We start from the raw sequence: 21,413 nt of genomic DNA on the forward strand, positions 1-21,413 counted from the left end.
CATTCAACAATATTCTTTACGGAAAAAAAGAAAATCCTGTATCTCTGTTCTAGTCCATAGAACGGTAATACCAAGTGAGAGCAAAATAAAAATCAAGAAAAAGGTGTGTGGAATAGACGAGTGTGTCATACAATGCACACTTAAAACGCGGGTCATCGACCAAAACAAAAGTAAGAATTTTGCCTTAAATTCGTCTGCAATTAAGTTTGAAATGGTGTCCGCATTGATGTTATCAGCGTTTTCCGGTTACTTTATAGGATAAGGATCGCGGCATTTTACCGTGGCGTAAATAGAATATGCTAATTGAAAAATTAATAGTCTTGGGCGCCAAAAAAATCTGTCCACACACACATAGAAATTAAATCAAGTTTTACAAATACTCGTTTACAAAATACTCGTACAGACACAAAAATTTTGTCACACCCTAAGACCTGCTGTGTAACAACAGTATGGAATTAGATTTTCGCGCAGCGATATACTAATGCAAGCAGCAAGTCTGTGATGTGCCATGCAGGCAATTTCATACAGCCATTACATAATATACTTGCATAACTACGGTAAATGATGCGCCGCAGGCGGCATCGATGTATTCGTAGAGAATACATACCTCTCTCTACATTTCACCCAAAACTGCGCACTTTGCGCCATTTCATTTCTAAACTGCGATTTCGACACACTTATCTAGGCATATTTTGACAAAATACTGCCGCAAAAAGAGAAATGAGTTCTAAAATCTCGCGCATGGCCATATTGAATACACCTTTTAAATTTTGTTTTCATTGATGCTTCGTAAGTTTCTGTTTTATAACACATGCAGGCCTCTAGTAGCTATATAGGCAATTCATATAAGGTTTGTCAGAAAGGATTGAACCTGTTTTTACATTTTTACAAAATCTTTAGAGTCTAGGACTTTTCCCAATTTTATAAAAAAGCAATAATATACCACGTTGCTGTTTTATTAATTTTGAGAAAGTTCTGTTAATTCAATGGAAGCCACTCTGCGTTTCGGAGATGAGCTTTTTAATCAGCCGTCAACTCTGCCAATATCTTTCCTGCTATAAACAATCACAGCAGTCATATGTGGTGCCTTGTTTTTATGTTTATCGCATTGACGTTCGATTGAAGTATATTTTGTCAATTTACGCCCACCGCTGGTTTCAGTCATTCTTATAAAAAAATAAAATGGCATTGACAAAGAAATCACTAAGACAATAAATAATTAAAAAACGTTGTCTAAGAATTATACCAATAAGCTACAGGAATGTGTAAAATCAACTTTTTGAATTATTTAAATTTTTGTAAATACATTTTTATCATGGATAATAAGGTCAACAGGTTCTACCAGCCGATTAGCTGTTGCCAACCACAATTACAACAAGTTAACATGTTGTACCAATCACGTGGAGGTTACAGATTACCACCACATTACAGTTAAATTAAAATAAAAAAACGTTTTTTAAAACTTTTATTGAAAAGGCTCTTAAAAAAATAACATTATACACTTTAACGTCGTATGTAAAAATCTTAAAACTAAAAATGCATCGAAACAAGATGCAAAGCAAAAAAGAAACCTTACTATCAAAAATAATTGATGAGTAATCAAACGAAATGAAAACTCAACACTATAACATAAAATATTTTTGTCTTGAGAAAAAGAAACTAAACTCTTATTATAGGAAAATATAAACTAAAACATTTTTTCGAGAAGATGTAACATGAGATTTAAAGATAATATAGGGTATTGTTCAGGGCAGGATTGGCGGCCCTGTGTAAGCTCTGGGCTGTAAGAAACGCCAATTTGTGGGCATATTGACATGGTGCTGGCACTCGCACGGTGCCCGAATAATTGTAGTACATATGGCACAACTTAAACGTAAATTTCTGCAATCTGTTTGCATCAATACCCAAAGAATCTTCAATGACATTGTAACTTGTTGGAGCAACAGTGCCTTGCCTAACACATTGAGATACAATATAGAAATCGTACCTGAAATTTAAAAAAATAGATAAGGAATAAAATTACTAACTTTGGACAAATTGAAATATTGCCAAAAAAATGAATTTAATCAGTTTGAGCGTTTAAAAGTTAACAATTTTTTTTCAAATTTTTATTTACGGTTCCTTGCCCCTATGCACTTAAAAATCCTTAGGTATTCTGAGATTTAAAACATACTTATTCGGTAAAAGTTACATTTCAAAAGTTAAGTTTCAGCCAAAAACAGTAGGTTATCTTCAGAGATATGTTCCATACAAAAAAAGTTAAAGAATTAATTGGGTTGATATAAAATATTATTTAAAAACAAATAGATAAAAGTCAATACATTTTTAAATCAAGCTTTTGGCTGAAATCTAAGCAATGTATACTGAATTAAAAAGTTTTATATGCCAGAATAGTCAGGAAAATTTGATTTCGTTTTAATTGAAAAAAACCTTAATTATTTAGAAAAAAGTGAATTAAAGAAATTATCTTTAAAGGATATTCAAAGACAATTTTGGACAAGATTTCAAACAAATTTGTTTAATTTGCAAAATAGAACTGAACTTTTTTGTGCAGCTGGCAACATTGACATAAAACCACGGCATTAAAAAGCTGGAAGAAAGGTAAAGGTAGCAATTAATAAGACTATATATTCTAAGGCGCTAAATATGCACAAAAAATCAAAAAGCGAACTTCTGACAGAATTTCCTAAAAAAAATTCTAGTCTTTACCTTTCAGGCCAAGTTATAACGTCATCGACAACAGTGCCTGGTGGTGGATTAAAATCGTTTTTAGGCCCAGCGCCTTGAAACCGGAAAATTTTGGTGTTTATTCGCTTTGACACAATAATAAATGCCATTTTGATAGGTTGGGACTTATAAACCTCAACTTCCAGCTTCTTCTTTATAATGTCCACCTCATGTTCTTTGACATATTGTATTTGACCATCACCAACACCATCCCGATATATAACTATGCGCTCTGAAATTAAATCATCATATGTGCATCTGCTCAAAAGAAAACGTCAGCAATAACAAGAACACAGAGAGTAGGAAACATTAAACTATACGGTGTGATGAATTCATAAAAGTGGCGCATCACATATTTTCTACAATTCGTATGTTATCATACCTGGAATTATTTTATTTCGTTCCTGGTAAGTTTTACATGCAAGCAACAGAAATGTTGAAATGTTGCTGCTTAGTTCTTGTTCTTGTTCATGCTCAGTTGTCAGACTGAAATACTGGCTACAAGCATTGTCCATTGAGGCAACCATCCCAGCAAAACTTTTTCCTCTATTAGCGGTGTCTCGACATACATCATACCTAAACAAAATGTGAATAGCAAATTTCTAATCTGAATTTCAAAGTTAAATAACGAGAAGCCTGTTTAAAAAAAACCAACAAGCATATCTAGAAACCGAAAACATAAATAAACTTGTCTTTTACCTTTAATGTTTAAACTACTAGGAGTTTTATTTTAATTAAGCTAAAAGTTTAATTAATTGTAATAGCTTTAAGTGTAACAAATCCTGATTTTAATGTTTTGGCAAATAACATTTGTATAAGGTTCTATACGCCTAAATTCAGGCGTTTTGGTGATATCTAAATTGCACTTTAAAAAAAATTTTGTCTGGTCAGGTCTATTATAACAGTATAACAGTAATTAAAAACTAGACCTACCAACTAACAGATTATTACTTAGCAAAAAATTGATGAAGGCAATCATTTTTATCAACTTAACTAACTCGATTATGTTAATGAAACATGGCCAGATTGCTTTTATAAACTCACCCAACAATCATTGTTGCTTTGGGCAGAGCTGTTCCCCAAGGAGCTCCTCCCATCTTACAATTCATTTGAATTGCAACCTTTGTAGCAACCGACATCAAGCCTGAAAAAATAAATATCCAAAATATGTCTTGTATCAATTAAAAATTATTTAAGGCCTTGTAAAATGTAATTTCCTGTGATTTGTAAATACTTAGTCAGAAAAAAAACTTCGCTTCTTTTAGAAAATTAGATATAGAATTGGATTCAGTTGAAGAAAACCAAGTGTTGTATTATTATGCTCTTCAAGCATACCACATCAATCAAAAGTATTTATTTTGTCAGGACAACTACAAAAACTTTCCCAACAACTACAAAAACTGCCGGCAATATTTTAGTTTAAGTACCAAATCAAAACTAAAGACTTTCAAATAACATTTTTGCCAGAAACAATTTTGAATTCAAAAAATTTAAATATTCACCCTTATTGCTTAATGTTTTCCCAACAATAACTTGGCAGGGCATGGCACGGTCAACATAACATTTCTTTTTTACTGCATTGTATCGGTCAGCTGAGTTATTTGGTAATATGACCAATACCATTTTTGGTGCCAGATTTGTAATGACATAATCAAGATTATCTAAGTAGGATTGCGCACGATCGTCTTGCATGTCAATTATCTTTGGACTTCCAAGATTAAAGTGCATCCCTGAAAAGAAAAAATAAAACACGATATATTAAAAGATACCAAATTGTGCTTTTAACATCTATTTTTGCTATTGGTTCTATTCAGATCCTATATTAAGAAAATACAATAAATAATACCTTTTCCCACTTTTATCAGGCAGCTTACAAACTCATTGGTTCCTTGTCTGAATCTTCCAGGACAAAGCACAGCCAACTTATCTATAGGAGCAACATTGAACATTGGCGCAGTCCTTAAACTTTTTGTGAAATCAGCTTCTGGACCTCCAGTTATTTGAGTGCCATTTCTTAAAATCAAAGTCTCTTCCGGTAACACTCGCCCAGATACTTCAACTAGATCGCGAGCCATTTCGAGGTCCCAACGTCTTATTTCTTCCATTGCTTCTCGACAATTCTGCAACCTCTGACTGAATTCCCTAATTTTCTGAATACGACCTTAAAAACAGTTAACACCTTGTTAATACACTATCAATTGGGATAGCAAATACCATATTCCATCAATTTAGCAAAGAATTTAACTGCATGTATGATATGAAGAAGCATATTCAAGCTATGACACAAATAAGTTCCGACCCTGGTAGCTGATACCTACTACTGTCAACACTCCTTACCTTGAGGACCCACTCGAGTATGTTCACCTAATGCTTTCATTAAGTGGAAATTTTCGCGCTGCTTATCGGTCAAGCCAGTCATTATACAGAGAGATGGAATAAGGACAACAGTTTCAGGCATGCCAGCCTTTATTTCACGCTGTTTGCTCCTCGAAACAAGCATAGGCTGTTCCATAACATCAATTGGAACCCTATATCGCTCTTGGAAGTATTGAGCATAACTGATTGACGATCCTAAAACATGAAAACGAACACTATGTATAAATCCCTAATTACAGTCATAAATACAATTATTGATGCATGGTTATTTCACACCAGAAGTCAACTCAGATGCTAAAATCCAGAACAACAAATAGACCAATGAGTTGATGCTTCAAATAAACAAGTGTTTTTAATGTGATTCAAAATTGTAACAAAAAAGATTGTTTCATTTTTATTTTTTTTTTTAAATCAATTAACATTAAAGTTAAAATTAATATTAAATGAAAATGTATATACTATGTTACACGCATTAAATTATTGAAAATAAAAAATATAATAAACAGGGGTTGTACTTGGCTGCACGTAGAACTTTGCGCAAGAGAAATTAATTAGTACCCGCTTACCATCCCTCTTCTGAAATGTTGATGCTGGTGTCTGTTTAAAGTCTACATCATCAATTCGATATGTTTTATTATTATAGTATGTCAGAACAATATTGCCAATAACTCTCTGGCGAAACTCGTTATGGGGATTCCTACTTTGACCACATTCAAGTAACAAGTCATAGACATTGTCTGTGCGTAAAACTTTGAACGATAAATCGGCATTTATCATGATACTTCTTTCATACTGTCTTATTGATGTGAAATATCCTGGCCAAAGCTCTAGATTATGTTCCGGTATGGAAATCTGAAACAATAAACAGTCATTAAGTGATTCAAATTACTAAAGTGCTGTTTCGGATTTGAGATTAAAACAGCAATATCTGGACTTGTAGAATTTTTTTTTATTCTAATGCTATTGTTTCAGAAGAAATACTACAATTCATGTATTACAGACCAATCAGCGACAATACATGATGGATATCTTTAGAGAATCCGCTATACAATGTCTAATTATTCTCATCAAAATACTTTATTCAATATGCCATTTTCAAAAATTTTTTGTTTATTATTCATTCATTCATTTGAAAATGGTGGAACCGCAACGTTAAAATGAGAAAATATAGTTTCATTTTAATATTTTATTTCATTTTGTGAAGACTTAATCTTAAACTAGGCAGCTTACCAAAACTTAAGATTTATTACAACTTATAATATTCTAAAATTGATATTTTTTATACAGGAAGCTAAATAATTTTCTCATTTACATGGAATATACAAACTAATCATCAAACATCCTCACTATTGTTATAACATCATCTTACCAAAATTCAGCGTAGAGTGAAAATGTTTTATTTTCATTGAAGTCATTTATAAGGAAAAAATGGATAAGTAAATGTAAGACAAGCATTAAATAACTTCAAGAACTTACCTGTAAAAGAATTGTACAAAAGCAAAAATAAAGTATTACAGCTCACCACTTGCCCCGATCACACTAGCAATCATGAAGCTAGCACCGTTAGCAAACAAGTGCATACGTTAGATTTTACATCCCACGTAAGGACCATTATTTTTTTGTAACATTTGAACACGAAGACCTAAGTGGGAAGCGTAAATTCAAAAGAAAACCAATTGAAACGAACTTATTATACGCAAATTTGCTCCTGGAAAGATCGCCAATTTTGCCATGTTTTTCGCAAACTACACACTTGTTCATCATTGTTTTCTACATTTAGGCATTTACAAACTTTAAAAAACCCACAAGAAACACTAAATACCGTTGAAAAACCATGAATGAACCTTGGACCAGTTCTAGTGAACCCGCACCTGATTGGCATAGAGATCAAAACAAATCGGCAGGTGTTGTGCACGTTTTCCTGCTCTATCTTATGCACCTTTCTGGGTATATATAATCTAAGGTGGAAACAAATTTTAAAGAAAATACCACAGCATGGAATCATCCCGAATGCCCAATATTAATCCTTACTGATAGAACATCGTCGAAATTACAGAGACGGGCGGGCTAGCAACTTGCAATGAAATAGCATACGAACCTTTAACTTTGGATCAAAGTAGTTTCTTCCCATCAATTTAAGGTCCATGAAGGTTAAGCACTTCCTCATTATTATATTAAACAATTGTAGATAGTGATAATCGCCCCATTTTACTTCCCCAACTAAACGCAATGTCACGTTAATATGAGTTCCATCTACAAAATATGAAATCATAAAGATTTGTTTGTGAAAAATTGGTCAGGCACTCAAAATACTGTAGTACTTAATTTCCGATTAGGGGCATAAAAACATTGATCAACAATTTCTTACCATCTGTGTCCACAACGAACGAAAGTGGATCCGGATGAATGCGGTTAGGAGTGTACAGAACAGTACCGTCAAATAAATAACCAGACACATTTTTGTTTTGTAAACCAGTTCTTACTAGATATTTTCGTGTCGATGTATTATCCAGATCTGGGGCAAAATCAACACGATATTGATTTAACCCCCAAAGACCTTTTGGGACCAATGGAAAATAGTTTGCCCTGAGCCTAATGGGAGTGCCATCTGTGCCTTCAAAATAAAATATATATATATTTAAACAAATTAGTTAAAAGTTCTTTGTGAATTTCTTCAAGTAGCCGATTTAGTCGACTTTCAGTAGAATTCTGTATGAATGTAATCACGAATCGGAGCGACTTCAGAATTACCACCTGCCACAAATATCAAGATAAACAGATAAATTAGTTCCCTAAAAATGCTTATCAAGACTTGTGAAAGTGTCAAAAATATCATTTTTTGATTTTGAATTTATCTAAACATATTGCTACTTCATTCATCCTTCTTATTATAAAAATATTGAAACACTCTTTATACTGTCTTTTTCCAAAAATCATCCACCTTAAAATCTATATGCAAATAACACTTAAGGATGTTATTCCATATTCAAGTATTCAAATGTTTTAGAATAAGAACTGTGATAGGATAACATGATTAAAGATTTAATTTGCAAACTTAACAAAATCTGGTTGAATTTTCAAACAACAGTCTATTATTACTGTTATTCGCGAAAACAAACTAACCAAAATTAAGAAATCATTACTGCATTAAATAATTTTTTAAAATAAAAACGTATGCAAATATAATTGAGCGCACAGTTTTAAGTTCTGCGACTCATTTTACCAAGCAGACGCCGGGCAAGCGTTTTTATGCACAAAGTTTCAAGCGACTTCAGATAAGGGTAACCTTGGTGTGTTGGTGTCGCGACTATTCATTTTACATATCGCATAATTATATCAAAACCGCTTACCCTTTTTAGATTTTATGTGGGCCGGTCTAGTGCTGATAATTTCATTTCTGTTAGTTCGGCCTCTAACTCCGTTTCCCCCACCACGACGCTCTTGTCCCAAGCCAGAATCGCCTCCTTGGGAAACTAAAGTTTCACAAAATAAGATTTATAAATTTGAATATCAAATATAGAAACAAATTTGTAATTAATTTAATTTAATAGTTATATAGATTACAATAATATACAATCTTTAATGAGCACTTTTTTCAGGGTTCAAATACTATTTTCAAATTACGATCGAAAAAGACTAATCTCACAAAAACTGAATGGGTTTATAGCGTTTATTGTTTCATATTTATTTGTCTAGATTAAGTAATATTAAAAAAAAAATAATGAAAAATTACTGTCACACAGATCACTTTGGCAACGCGTGATTACATCAAAGACTAATAGTCAAACAGGAACATTTTTTTATTCAGTTTGGAAAATATGCCCTACTTTGTAGCATTACTTTGTCTTGTTTCGCCTGTAAGTGATCGGTCATCTCCTCCACCTTGTCTTGATCCTCGACCCACAGTTTGCTAAAACAAAACAAAACCTTTTTATACAAGAAATCACACAAACCCCAATATATTGTTCCAGATGCGACGTATGCGTGGTTTTTACTTTATATGAAAAAAAGATTGAAATAAGGAAAACAACTGTACTTGCGATTTCGCCTCATATTGCCAAATTACTTGTAACCTGAGACGTAGCCCATTCGAACTAAAATAAATGTAAGGGAGCCCCTTAGCGCACACAATTTCTGCTATATTAGTACATTGCAACGCAGACATCTTTAAGAATATTATAATAATATACATTTCCGTAGTATTGTTAATCTGTGAGTTCCAGGTAAGTACTGTATTTATTCCTGACTTTATTTCAAAAGGATTTTTTAAATAAACTATACATTTAGAGTGCCAATTACACCGTTTTAACCAAGTACGTCAATATTTTTACAAACCAGCTACCGTAGTCCATATTCCAAAATCCCTTTTTAATTTCCCATTACTAACAGGCGAATATTTCGTGAACTGCTTGGTCTTACTGAGACGCTTTTCTTTGTAAAGGTTTCTAAGTTTCTACGTTTTGGAGTCGAGTGTTGAAAAACTTATCAAGTGGGTCGATTTGTTTGAATTTCGAGATAATGTGGAAATAAGTATCAAACAAACCCCATGGCTTGAAAGGGAACGTGCTCCGCAGAAACTATATCAACTAGGCGAGATATTATCGAGACCCAATTTTTTAAGAAGAGGTTGAAAGTCGCATTCGAAGTGTGAGATTCTCAAATAATTAATTGATAAATGCACAAAGAATACAAAACGGTTACGTTTTGTTTCGCTCGGATTATTTTTGTAGTCTTCGGATAGTTACAGTGCAAATTTTGACTACTGCAGCTTATCAAGTAAATATTGAAAGAGTTTAACATGTCTCCGTTGTATAATAAATAATTAATGTTTTATTCCGGCAATCGAAATGCGATTTACCACATCCGGAAAAAAAAAGACAAAAAACTTGTAACAGCAGAAATCGTTATTTTATCTTGACCTTGGCAACATCCGTTGCGGAAACGGTATCTCGAAAACTAAAAAAAAAGAACAGCAATAAGAAAAAATCATAACTTTGGAAAAAGAAAATCAAGAGCTGGTAAGGAGTCAACTAGAACGACTAAGATCGGAATCTATTCAAAACGTGCGACGTCACTGACAGATTTATTCACCAATAAATTAGAAATTAAAATATTAGACTTGAAAGTTATTTTAGAGTAGGTAAAAATGCCCCAAGGAGGCCAGATCTATTATCACCATCTATCTCGTTAAACGGTAGAGACCTCGTTACTACTTTAGCAACAAAAGGTTACAGAGGAATTAAACTGCTATAACTGAGGAAGTAACGGAATATAGATAAAATAAAATGGTTCTTGCAAAAGAAAATGTGGGCAATGGAAAAGTAGGGAATATGGAAATAAACCCGGAGATGTTCATAGAACCATCGACTGTGGTCGTGAATGGAGTGCCCTAGGCACAATCATATATCTGGTGCTCCAAAAAGGGTCGGCCGTAGGACCAGTTCTACTTTTAATATACATAAATAATCTACTATGTTGTCTTTGTCTATTAGATGGAAGGATAGCTTGGTGTGGGGCCGCGTGGGTCGGTATAGTCTTTGGTCTTCAGTGGAGGACCATCAGAACACTTGCTGGTTTGGGTTTTAGGGATGATTGCAGAGATGCTTTTTGTAAACTTGGTAGTATCCTTATATTTCACTGCACCGCATATATTCGATTGAATTGTCTATTTAAAGTCAAACAGGGAAGCTTTTGCTGCCCAAGGCGACATGCACCAATATCCCACGCGTGGAAGGATGTTGTCCTATTGTCGGCTAGGAAGGGGTCAGAACAAACAGGAGTTTGCTGATGTGAAAATGTCACTCACTTACCAACTTTTAAAAAAATCTTTAAAAAATGTTGGTGAAAAGTATCATAATTTTTAAATTTGGCAAATTGCTCAAGGCAGAAGGCAAGAAACTTAAGAAGAATTTTTAAATTAGTTTTTGCTGTCCATTGTAGTAATATTCCTCTACAAAACAGTTTTATTTTTTTTTACTATTAAAATGGTGATCTTAATTACATGGTAAAAAATAGTTTATTATATAATTATTATCATTTATTATATACATATGATCAAAGATCGATAGTGGAATGAAATTCGTCAAACTTCTTTTTCTATTGTATTACTGCATTTTCGAATTATTTATTATTATTACTTTGAATAAATTTTACTGATTGCGCAGATTTAGTTGGGTCTAGAAAGAGTATTACAAAATTTTCAATGGCTTTAATCAATGTAAGAACATTAAAAGGCCATTTTTTAGATATAAAAGATCACACAAAATATGTCAATGGCGCGTCAACACTTAGCTTGGGCAATCTGGAGATATCCTGGATAACATTCAGATAGATGGATATCGTCATACACCAGCTTATCATGCGGGCCCAAAGGTCAATAATTATAAGAAAATCGTCTAACATTATAAGCAAACCCTTCTTTCTTCACGTCAAAATAGTGTATGTCTATATTATTTATCTTACGTAGGGGCTGGTCAATTGACCACTTCTTAATTGACTAGTCAAATTTGATCAAATTTTTTAAAATAACATCTTGCCTCTACAGTTATAATAAACTATCATGCGTTTGTGATGTCCAGATTATCAATAACCCCCCTTCAAGGAATACCCGGATACAATTGTGATTCGGGGAATCCCGATAAAAATATCGCACAATATAAATAAATATAAATTTCGTTGTATTTTTAGAACTTTTTCGATCAATTGACCGGTCAATTGAGACACAAAATTTGACCTGTCAATTCTACAACCCTAATCTTTTAATTTTATTTGGAGGGTAAGATAAAAGAAAAACTAAGTTAAAAGTTTGTCATTGATAAATCGTAAGGCACGCTCGATAAGGCCGATTTTGAGTACGTAACTTCATTCATAAGGAAAGATCTTTCAAAGAAACTTTCACGGGCTACTGTAATACTATTTACGAAACTTCGGTTGTTGTTGAATTGAACGTTTCGCCAATCATCCCGTTGGCTTCTTCAGAGCTTAACCGAAAACGCAGGAGGAATCCAGAAGTTTTGTAAATAGTAAAGAATGATCTGTTGCCAAAACAGGAGGTATAGTGATATACATTAGAAATCATTTTAATTTTGCAGATCAATCCTCAGCAGGAAACTTAGGTAAGAGAATTGCAAATTTTCATCATAGGATTTTTTTTCAAATTTGGAGAACATTTTAGTGCTCTGGAAAATTGATTCTTACATTTTTGTTGGAGATGTAAATTTAAATGTATTATCAGGATATCACAACAAAAATTTTCTTCAAAATGTATTACAAGGTAACTACGATATATAGAAACATTACACCAGACTATTTATCTCATGGAACTGAGGAAATTATATTAACCAGAAGGTAGGTTTTCTGAACACAGTCTTGATCAATATATTCGAAGCGTTAAGCGTTAAAAAAAAAGGCCTTACAAAAGTGCAGAAGTTCAACTTTAACCAAAAACTCAAGAACTATTTGCAGTTAATATGGAAAGGAAACAATACTTTTCAGTAAACTCATGCCAGGAAACTCAAGACTGCTGTGGCAGAAATTGACAGAATCTAGAATATATAAAAGGTGTAAAAACTAAAGTCCTCAAAACCTGAAATTCCTGACATGATTAACTGTAGTTTCATAGCTTCATAAAAAAGCAACTCCGTCAATAGTATATATTATTATAGAATGTTATAGCAACAATCGAAAAGTTCAGTTTATCGGTTTCTTGCTCTTTCATAAAGTTGAAGAGAATGCAGTAAAAAAATTCCTTGAAATAAAATTGCAATTGATCGTGATCAAATATATCTCTCATATAACTACTAAATATTTAGAGGTCCTGCCTGTGCCAATAATACAGGAATTTATGACACAATTATAAAAAAAACTGATTTTTCACCTACTAACCAACAGATCATCAATAAGTTTAAATGCAGAATTTTTCTATGCTATGCTATGCTATGCTATAATATGCTAACATCTCGTTCATGTTCTGAAGATGAGTTATATGTGTGGAAATCGTTGTTTAGAAAGAAAATGCCGCAAAGTACAGATCAGTGGATGAACTGTAGAGGCATATGCGGAAAATTATTACCTTCTCTATGAAAGTATTAATGCCGATTGCGGCGCATCAACTTTTACCGTAGGGCCACTCTATTATCTAATACCCAGGGACGGTTGGTGCATATGAGTTGCAGTGCTGCAGGGCTACCAAAAAATTAGGAACTCTAAAGCAAAAAATCATAATTAAATAGTCTAAAATATTTTCTTTCATCAACAATAAAATTCGTAATACTTTTCATTCGCATCGTCATAATTATAAAAAACTGCAATGGAAATATTCTTTAGCTAGGTCACACGAACGTGTTCTCAGCGCTCTTTCGAATACCTGCGCAGCACAAGACGGTTATTAGTTTACCAAAGCCGTGATTTAAATAGGAGAGTTCGCAATAATAACAGAGTAAGTGTCCTTCTATTTCTGTGTATTTCTGACAATCAGTGCGAACTATGGAGATAGTCTTGAATTGAAAAAACTGGTGTAAGTAGAGGAAAAAGTTAATACATCAAAATTTAGTAAAGACGTTTACTCAAAAAATGAATGGATTTGTGCTACATTATTGTCCCTGCTTACTTTTTGGTGGCGATAGAGCTTGTGTCGAAATAGGGGTCACCGACCTAGAGCATTTAAGTTTGAAAATAAAAGAACATGAAAATTCTAAAAACCACCTTCATAATTGTATGGAATTTGCGTTGTTAGGGTCAACCAATATTATGGCTCAATTAGATTCTACCTATTGGGTAAATATACAGAAACATAATGAAAATGTGCGGAGCTTACATACAACTCTAAGCAAGCACCTAAAAAGTTTGTCAATAATTAAGGGCACTTAAGGTAAATTTTTCCCACGTTCCACCACTGCTTAAAGCTATATCGAATATGATAATCATGACACCATATTTAATATGTTATAAATATTATTAATAGTTGTTTATTGGACACGAATTTTAGATTCTAATTTACACAGAATGGCTAATCCCATTTCAAGATGTATCCGTATAAAAGCACACATTTTAAATTAATTATGCTGATACTGTTTACATCAGAAGAACGTCAAAAAGATCAAAGGAGTTCAAAAAGCTTGCCTTAGATATGCTGCCAATATTAAAAAATATGACCTAGTAATTCATAAACTTAAAGTGGAGAAAAACAGGAGTTAACTTCATGCAGTGTGGTGTGTGTGTCTCTACTACAAAATTATTCAAAATGAGTTATAGTGTTACAGTGTTAAAATACACAATATGTAATAGCGACAACAGGTGAAACTAAAAATTTCAATTATCGAAACATAGTATATACTATTAAAAATTTGATAAACGTCACTTAAACGAAACTTATATTTTGTGAAAATAATGCTGTAAAAATGAAGCATCAAAAACGCCATACGTAAAAAGCGCGATTTTAAATCTCGCGCATGCGCATGATGAATCTTCTCGACATTTGTTTTATAGTTGCTTCATAAGTTCCTGTATTATCGGCATAAGAAGGGCCTCTATATCTCTAACAGATGAGACCATCAAAACTGACAAATATCATTATACCATTAGCCCCACCTAATCCAAACCTTACATTTTGTAGGACAAGTAATCATTTTTAGAATCACATGTTTTAGCATTCTCCACATTTTTTTAAGAGGAAAACATTGGAAGTCTATCAACGAAATATTAGTTTATTAGTAATCAAAAATCAGAAAGGTCCCTGGACTAACATGTTTATGTATTTTTTGAAATAGATTTAAATTATTTTGCATGAATTTGCATGTGATATTTAGTTACCACAAATAGGTTACATCTTCAAAAAGTGTTAAGTTTAAAAGTTTTTGGTAAATCTTGGGGGAACTATTGTTTGTACCTTTAAACCAATCCGCATGCTCTCGCAAAACTGAATGAACTTATTAAGAAATATAAAGCAGTCCTAGAATAAACACACAAAATAAGCATGCTGGTAGTGAATACAAAAACTGGCACATACTGTTTGAAGAGCTTCAGGTGCAGCTGGTCTGGCTGCCCATTGTTGTGGCTGTTGAGATTGCTGAGCAGGCTGAGATCTACCAGCCCATGCTCCAGGATGAACCCCTTGTTGAAGTGGAACTCCACTAGGCCTGGCACTCCAAGCTCCTTGAGGTGGTCCAGGTCTTGGTTGTTGGGCCTGACCACCTGCTGGTTGCCCACCAGTACGAGCACGGCCTCGCGCTCTTCCTTTACCTCTTGGCTCCATCCTTCAAGAAAATAACAACTTAAATCAAAAAGTTTGGTTTTTACTTAGTTTCTGTCAACTTTTTGTATTTTTGAAGAGTATATTCAAAATATATGACACCAATTTAAGGTGCATCTAACAACTGGAAAAATATCTCAATTTCCTTTAAATTTAAATTATGGACACATTGAATGCAAATAATCAAAACAGTTATTTTAAAATTCTAAGAGAAAAACAGTTCAAAGAAAAACAATACTTTCGTAACATTTAAAAAAGGATACTAAATTAAAGGGAAACGAGTAAAGTTTTCTTAAGCATAAACTAAAATAATGTACACGAAACATTTTTTTTTAAATACAAATTAAAACTGAATTGAGGAAAGGGGAATAGTTTTGTCCTTTTCGTGGATTTCACAACAATACTGGTTTAAATACATTCAACCCCTGCACTGACCTAGTTTTCATGTTAATTCTAAAATCAAAGCTGAGTGGATATCTAAAAACGATGTTACTAAAAAACTCTAATTGCACTCTGAACTAAAAATGAGACAATTATAATATTTATTTCCTAAATCCTTTAAAACCCCAATTGATTTTAAAGTTTACCACTGCATAATACGTTAATTTTTTTCAACTATATGTTATGTTACCTATGTTACAATGTGCTCCGCCCTAGCGTAACTTTTTTAGGTAGGTTGTATGTCTTTCTGATATTATAATTTGAGAATAGTTTGGAAGATATTACAAAAGAAAGAGTCGACGGAAAAAACAATGGAACTGGAACCTACCTACCTAACCTTACCTAACCTAAACCTACGAAAATAAAATAATAGAAGGTCGTATATATATACGGAAAAAAACTACTCGGGAAAAGGTTCAATTTGCCTTGTCGTAACTGCTCTTTTTAAAATTTATAATATTGTTAACGTTATTTCCCTCTACTCTTCAAATGAGGATCACTCTTGATATATAAACCATTAAATGCAAAGAAACATATAAACACAAAAATGGTAAGCATTATGGAAACAAAAGAATAAAAGAATGCTATTAAACATATCCAAATACAATTCAAAAAAGATCAGCTCGTGTTAAGTTTGCAAGCGTTGAAGACTTTTGGCGCAAATGAAGATAAAAGAGAAAACAAAGGTCTGCCTAAATGACAAATAAAATCTAATAAAATTTCGAAAGACGTAAAATATTGATATTCCTAAAAATACAATTACCTTATTATTAAGACAAAATATTCACAGCACTCATCTACAAACCGAAAATAAAAATGGCTGCATAAATGGAGAGAATGGCTGTTTTAGCATAATCGATAAACCTCAAAACTGTCTTACCGACTGAGCACGGATAAAAGAGATAAATGATTTTTATCTGTGCGAATAAGCACTGCACAAAAACGGGAAATTAATGCATTGACAGGCAAAAAAACGACCAAAAATTAAACGGTTTTTTCTTCCTATAAAACGAACACAGAAAACTTGATAGTTTTTGCCTTTTACAGCGTCGGGTGAAAAGAAAGGGTTAAATATTTGACTGTCGTCCAATGTCAAATAAGCAACTATCTGAATAGTTTCTGCTAGTCTGTTGTTAAGCATATACGTATTTACACTATTATTTAAAAATACGTACATACAATTGAGTACAAATAAGGAACCATTTGGATAGTTTCTGCTACTATGTTGCTGAGCACGTACGTATTTATACTATTATTTATATACGAGAAACCATCGTCTTCTTTTTTACTCCTATGGCCAAAGATACCAAAATCATTCGGCCAATGAGGAATTATATATCGGAAAACCTTGGTAAGGACAGGTGCAAGATGCCTAATCTTCTCTATATCCACTATCATTCTATTCTATACTGGGTTTTAGGCAGGTGTAATTTGAATTTCTGATTCGATAGAAGTTCTGTTGTTGACAGTTACGATTTCTGTTTTGTATGGCTTTAGAAGTTTTTTTGTAGGTAGCGAATAAAAATATTTTAAAATCTTAACTCAAGGTTTCAACAAAAGTCCAGTGCAAAGTCAAATAGAAAATTTAGTCTAGTATATTTTCTTTTGCAATTGCTAAGCAATGTTTTCCAGGGAGTGGAAACGCCATTTTTTCTACGAGATTGTGAAAGACAAAAAAGTAAAAAAAAAATGAAGCTAACATTTATTTTTGTTACAATAAACAACTACTATCCTCATTTTTATTAATTGTAAAGGACCTTTAACAGACTTAGTAATTTTGTTTTTCCCATTAAGACTGGAAAATTCTTAACACTTAAGCTCTGTCATGTACGCGGTGAAGAACTCAATTTTTTTGGACAGTTTCATACATCCACTTAAAATTTATTTATTCAATGTTCCAATTTAAGATTTTAATTTTCCAAACTAAGGAAAAGTGATGATTTACTCGCGATTCTAGAAAAACTATTGAAATGACAAAAGATATGACTTAAGCCAGATAGAGGCGGTAAAAATATCTATGGTAGGAAACTAAAGGAAAATTAACTAAAGAGTTCATTTACCCACAATAAACTCAATAAAACCACAAAAAACAGTAAAATACTGGATTCCAGCAAGCTTTAATTAATGACAAACTCTTAACATTTTCTTATGATTTACTGTCCATATTACACACAGTTTCTTTTAATAACTATACAGATCTACATAACCGCAAATTATTTAGGTACATTTAGCAGAGTCACACTTAAACACATGTAATAAAAACATTTACTTTGGATCCCTGATGTTATCGAAAAATACACACTTGCAAAATAAATAAAGTGTATCCAATGAATTAACTATATGACAAAGAAAATAAAGTATTTGCCCAAAAAGAGTGTTAAATACTTAAGCCAATACTCTTAATAGGCAAGATGAAGGCCATAGATCATGTGCATTTTTACTGACTGGTTTTTAACACTTAAATCTATTAAGAGATTAGTTCCCAGCATAGGATCCTATTGACTGCCATCAAGATACCATAATTAAACAAAAAAACACATACAAATTCAGGAAGCACATTTTATGGATTCAATTATTATTATAAGAAAAAATTCACCTGTACCATTCATTTAATATTTCTTTTAAAAAAATATTACCCAAGGGAGTATTATGATGCTAAATGGAAATAAATTTATGTATTTATTCAATTGTCATAAATTTATACATACTTAATACTGAATCCTTGTCACTGATGTTGCACACAATCTAGTACCATATATTATCCTAAATCCTTTTTATGATTATTTTTATCAACAATATTTTTTTCAATAGCTTTTTTTCTTTAACAAAGTTATACTTTCTTGCAGAGTGATTATAATATCAGTTGAACTATAGTGTTAATCACTGGTGATTAAACTGTTTCCGAATGCAATAAAATTGGCAAACAGGTATAAAACAAGAGCAACTTCTTTTTTTATTAAATGATTAGTGAACATTAAAAGAAAACAGTCATATGTGATGCAGACTTTCGCAGTTATTGTGTAAAATACAATATCTGATAAGTGCGCCATTCTAATGATAATTATTTTTAACTTAGCGTGAAAACCATTGTACTTTGAAGGTCCTTTCAATTAAAACAAAATTTTCATATCAAACACACACTTCCCACCAAATTAGTAACTTGTTATGCTACAATTCAAACAGCTCATCTTGCTGAGCTTCGTGTAATTCAAGTGATGTCCTAATCTTTTTACCTTGCTGTTTTATGGTGGTACAGGGTGTCATCTGTACAGAATGGACATCATCGGAAGTGTGAAATTCATGCAGAGGATTATGAAATTCATTAGATGTATTGTTGTTCAATGTTTGTTTCATGCGCGATACAACAGGTTTACGACGCTCTGTAACCTCATTGTCCAAACCATATCTAAAAGGAATGATTTTCGTGTTAGAGAAATACATAAATATGTAGTTGTGAATGAAAGTTATTCAAATTTGAGAAGCATTTATACCTCAAGGATGATTTTAGTGTCTTTCCAAGAACTAATTAACAAAATTAATAAAAAAAAATCTTAAAAGGTAGTAATAAAAAATAAATGGTAGCGGGCAGTCTTTTAATTGCGATGATCTTGAGGGGCCACAACAAAAAAGTTCTCAAAAAAGAAACGTAGAATCTGGGATTCACATATTCTATCCTTACAGATAAGATAGAAATAGAAAAAAAATTTTTTTACAAAATAATGTTCGAAAACATAGATAATAACAATATCAAATACAAAGTGTAAGAAAATTCATACCAAGTTAGACAGCAAATCTGGACCCAACATTAAATTTAAATTTTAAAGTTTAGAATAAAGAATGTACTTGTTCTGTTGCCTTATCTAATCAAAAAGGATGACTATAGTCGCCACCCTCACGATCGCAATACCTACAAAACAATGAAATATTGCCAAAGAATATCCAAAGAAATATTATAAAACTGATAATAGATTCAATAGTGGAGGTCAATTCTTAAAACTAGGAAAGTGTCATATTTTTTTTACAAAATAAATTGTATCTGAGTAACATATTGAAGTTTTCATAACTGCATTTAATTATACTGATATATAATTAAGAATTTTAAAAAGGTCTATTAACTCGCATTAAGTCAAACATTCTAATCTTTATTAAATAAATTAATATGACAAATATTTATATGTGAGTATTCATTTGCCCTTAAAATATTAATTATTATATTATTATTAATTGGTAATATTCTAAGTAATTTGGACTTTAAACGAAAGGTGTGTGGTGGAAAAAAATTAGGAAGATTGTTATCATAATATTATGATGTTAATTGCTTTGTGATTAGTTTTAATTGGTTGCTGATTTATTAAAATTAAACTTACATGCTTTTTGTTGTAACCTTCTTTACTACCTCTTTAGTACTAGCAATCGAAGCATCAATTTTACTCAAGAAGTCACTGATATTATCTTCATCAAAACTACTTTGAGCGCTATGCTGTGAGCTACATGCCAAATTCTTGCATTGGCTTTCTACCGATGAACTACTTAAAAAAGCTGAGGACTGAGATTCGGTAAGAATAACCAATCTATCTGAGTCTATATTAGCGTTTTCCATAATTGGAATGAGAAGAAACTCTCTAAGAAATAAACTGTCAGAAGCCCATAACTTGTTGGCCCTACGAATTTGCTCTATCTGAAAGAAAAAATATATTGCTGCTAAATTATACACTACATAAAATATTTGTAATGATTCTTTCACTAACATTGTGCATGGTTCCATTTCCTAATATTTGCTTTTACAAGGGTTCCACAAATGAGGTTGGTCTAAAGGATGTTTTAATGAGGATTTTTTTAAAAGAAATTCTAGAAAACAATAACCCAATATGTGAATTTTTAATCTTTTTATTAAACCAATAAAATTAATATTATTTTACCAAAGCAAATGAAACCCATCAGTTTATTTTATACTGGCATTTTAATGACAGAATAGCTTGACAGTTTAAGTCTATTTTTTAACAAAAATGAACAAATATAGTTTACACACTCACCGTAACATTATACTTAAGTGCTATTCCCTGCAATGTATCACTATTGCTAACAAAATGTTTAACAAACTTCTCATTTCTTGTAATCATTTTGGAACTGGTGCTTCCATATTTTTTTAAAGATCTTGCACTGTCTCTAATAGACAATTTCTCGTAGGATCCTCTTTGTTTGTCCATATTATTAGCAAGTAATGCAAGCGACATTAAATAATATTGAACGTCAAAAACTCACTTTAAAAATGCAAAATTCACTGAATAACCAATAATTCAAATTTTCTAAAATAGTTGTTAATTTTTTATAATACGCCATCAAATTAAAAACACGCCTAAAGATAATTTGTTAAAAGGATATCCATTCATTGTCAAGAACACAATTCATAACTTTTTTTGTGGCACTCAGCCACTGTAAAGTAATCATGTCAATCTTGTCATTTTAAGTTCGAGCGATTGTGAGATCACATGATTTAACCACAAAAACTGTTTTTTTTTTACTTAAATTAACCACAGATGCACTAGCAAAATGAACGTTTAATATGGGCAAGGTTACTCTGGACACTCCCCCACTACCGACGCCGTCCACGAAAATTTTC

At 32.2% G+C, this 21,413-nt stretch overlaps 2 protein-coding genes across 3 annotated transcripts; both read right to left on the reverse strand.

Moving 5' to 3' along the window:
• Window positions 1–1,457: 1,457 nt before the first annotated feature.
• LOC132696361 (piwi-like protein Siwi) lies at window positions 1,458–17,006 on the reverse strand. 2 transcript variants are annotated; one of them, XM_060661149.1, is made up of 14 exons: window positions 16,969–17,006; window positions 15,110–15,356; window positions 8,944–9,013; window positions 8,454–8,576; window positions 7,472–7,717; window positions 7,202–7,356; window positions 5,670–5,955; window positions 5,065–5,298; window positions 4,574–4,888; window positions 4,230–4,457; window positions 3,772–3,871; window positions 3,110–3,303; window positions 2,710–2,959; window positions 1,458–1,987 (listed from the first exon to the last, which is right to left on the reverse strand). In XM_060661149.1, coding segments are annotated over exons 1-14 (2,715 nt in total). In that variant the 5' UTR covers window positions 16,971–17,006; the 3' UTR covers window positions 1,458–1,722. The 2 variants fall into 2 exon arrangements, with proteins under 2 accessions (XP_060517132.1, XP_060517141.1); XM_060661158.1 differs by lacking the exon at window positions 16,969–17,006 and adding an exon at window positions 16,557–16,701.
• An 863-nt stretch (window positions 17,007–17,869) lies between these two features.
• LOC132697980 (lysM and putative peptidoglycan-binding domain-containing protein 2) lies at window positions 17,870–21,283 on the reverse strand. The gene is made up of 3 exons (XM_060663792.1): window positions 20,827–21,283; window positions 20,161–20,471; window positions 17,870–19,199 (listed from the first exon to the last, which is right to left on the reverse strand). Exons 1-3 carry the CDS (start codon window positions 21,025–21,027, stop codon window positions 18,962–18,964), a joined length of 750 nt encoding a protein of 249 aa, XP_060519775.1. The 5' UTR covers window positions 21,028–21,283; the 3' UTR covers window positions 17,870–18,961.
• Window positions 21,284–21,413: the final 130 nt, after the last annotated feature.

Source organism: Cylas formicarius, unplaced genomic scaffold, assembly GCF_029955315.1.
Source record: "Cylas formicarius isolate icCylForm1 unplaced genomic scaffold, icCylForm1.1 PGA_scaffold_10__41_contigs__length_53128322, whole genome shotgun sequence".
NCBI lineage: Eukaryota > Metazoa > Arthropoda > Insecta > Coleoptera > Brentidae > Cylas > Cylas formicarius.

Excerpts from the sequence above, each read along its gene's own strand:
- LOC132697980 (XM_060663792.1), bottom strand. The coding sequence starts at position 21,027 with ATGTCGCTTGCATTACTTGCTAATAATATGGACAAACAAAGAGGATCC. Across the intron at positions 20,472-20,826 it reads CACTTAAGTATAATGTTACG|ATAGAGCAAATTCGTAGGGC; the intron begins GTGAGTGTGTAA and ends TTTTTCTTTCAG. Across the intron at positions 19,200-20,160 it reads AAGGTTACAACAAAAAGCAT|ATATGGTTTGGACAATGAGG; the intron begins GTAAGTTTAATT and ends CATTCCTTTTAG.
- LOC132696361 (XM_060661149.1), bottom strand. Across the intron at positions 5,956-7,201 it reads ACTTTGATCCAAAGTTAAAG|ATTTCCATACCGGAACATAA; the intron begins GTTCGTATGCTA and ends TTATTGTTTCAG. Across the intron at positions 2,960-3,109 it reads ACGAAATAAAATAATTCCAG|AGCGCATAGTTATATATCGG; the intron begins GTATGATAACAT and ends ATTTAATTTCAG.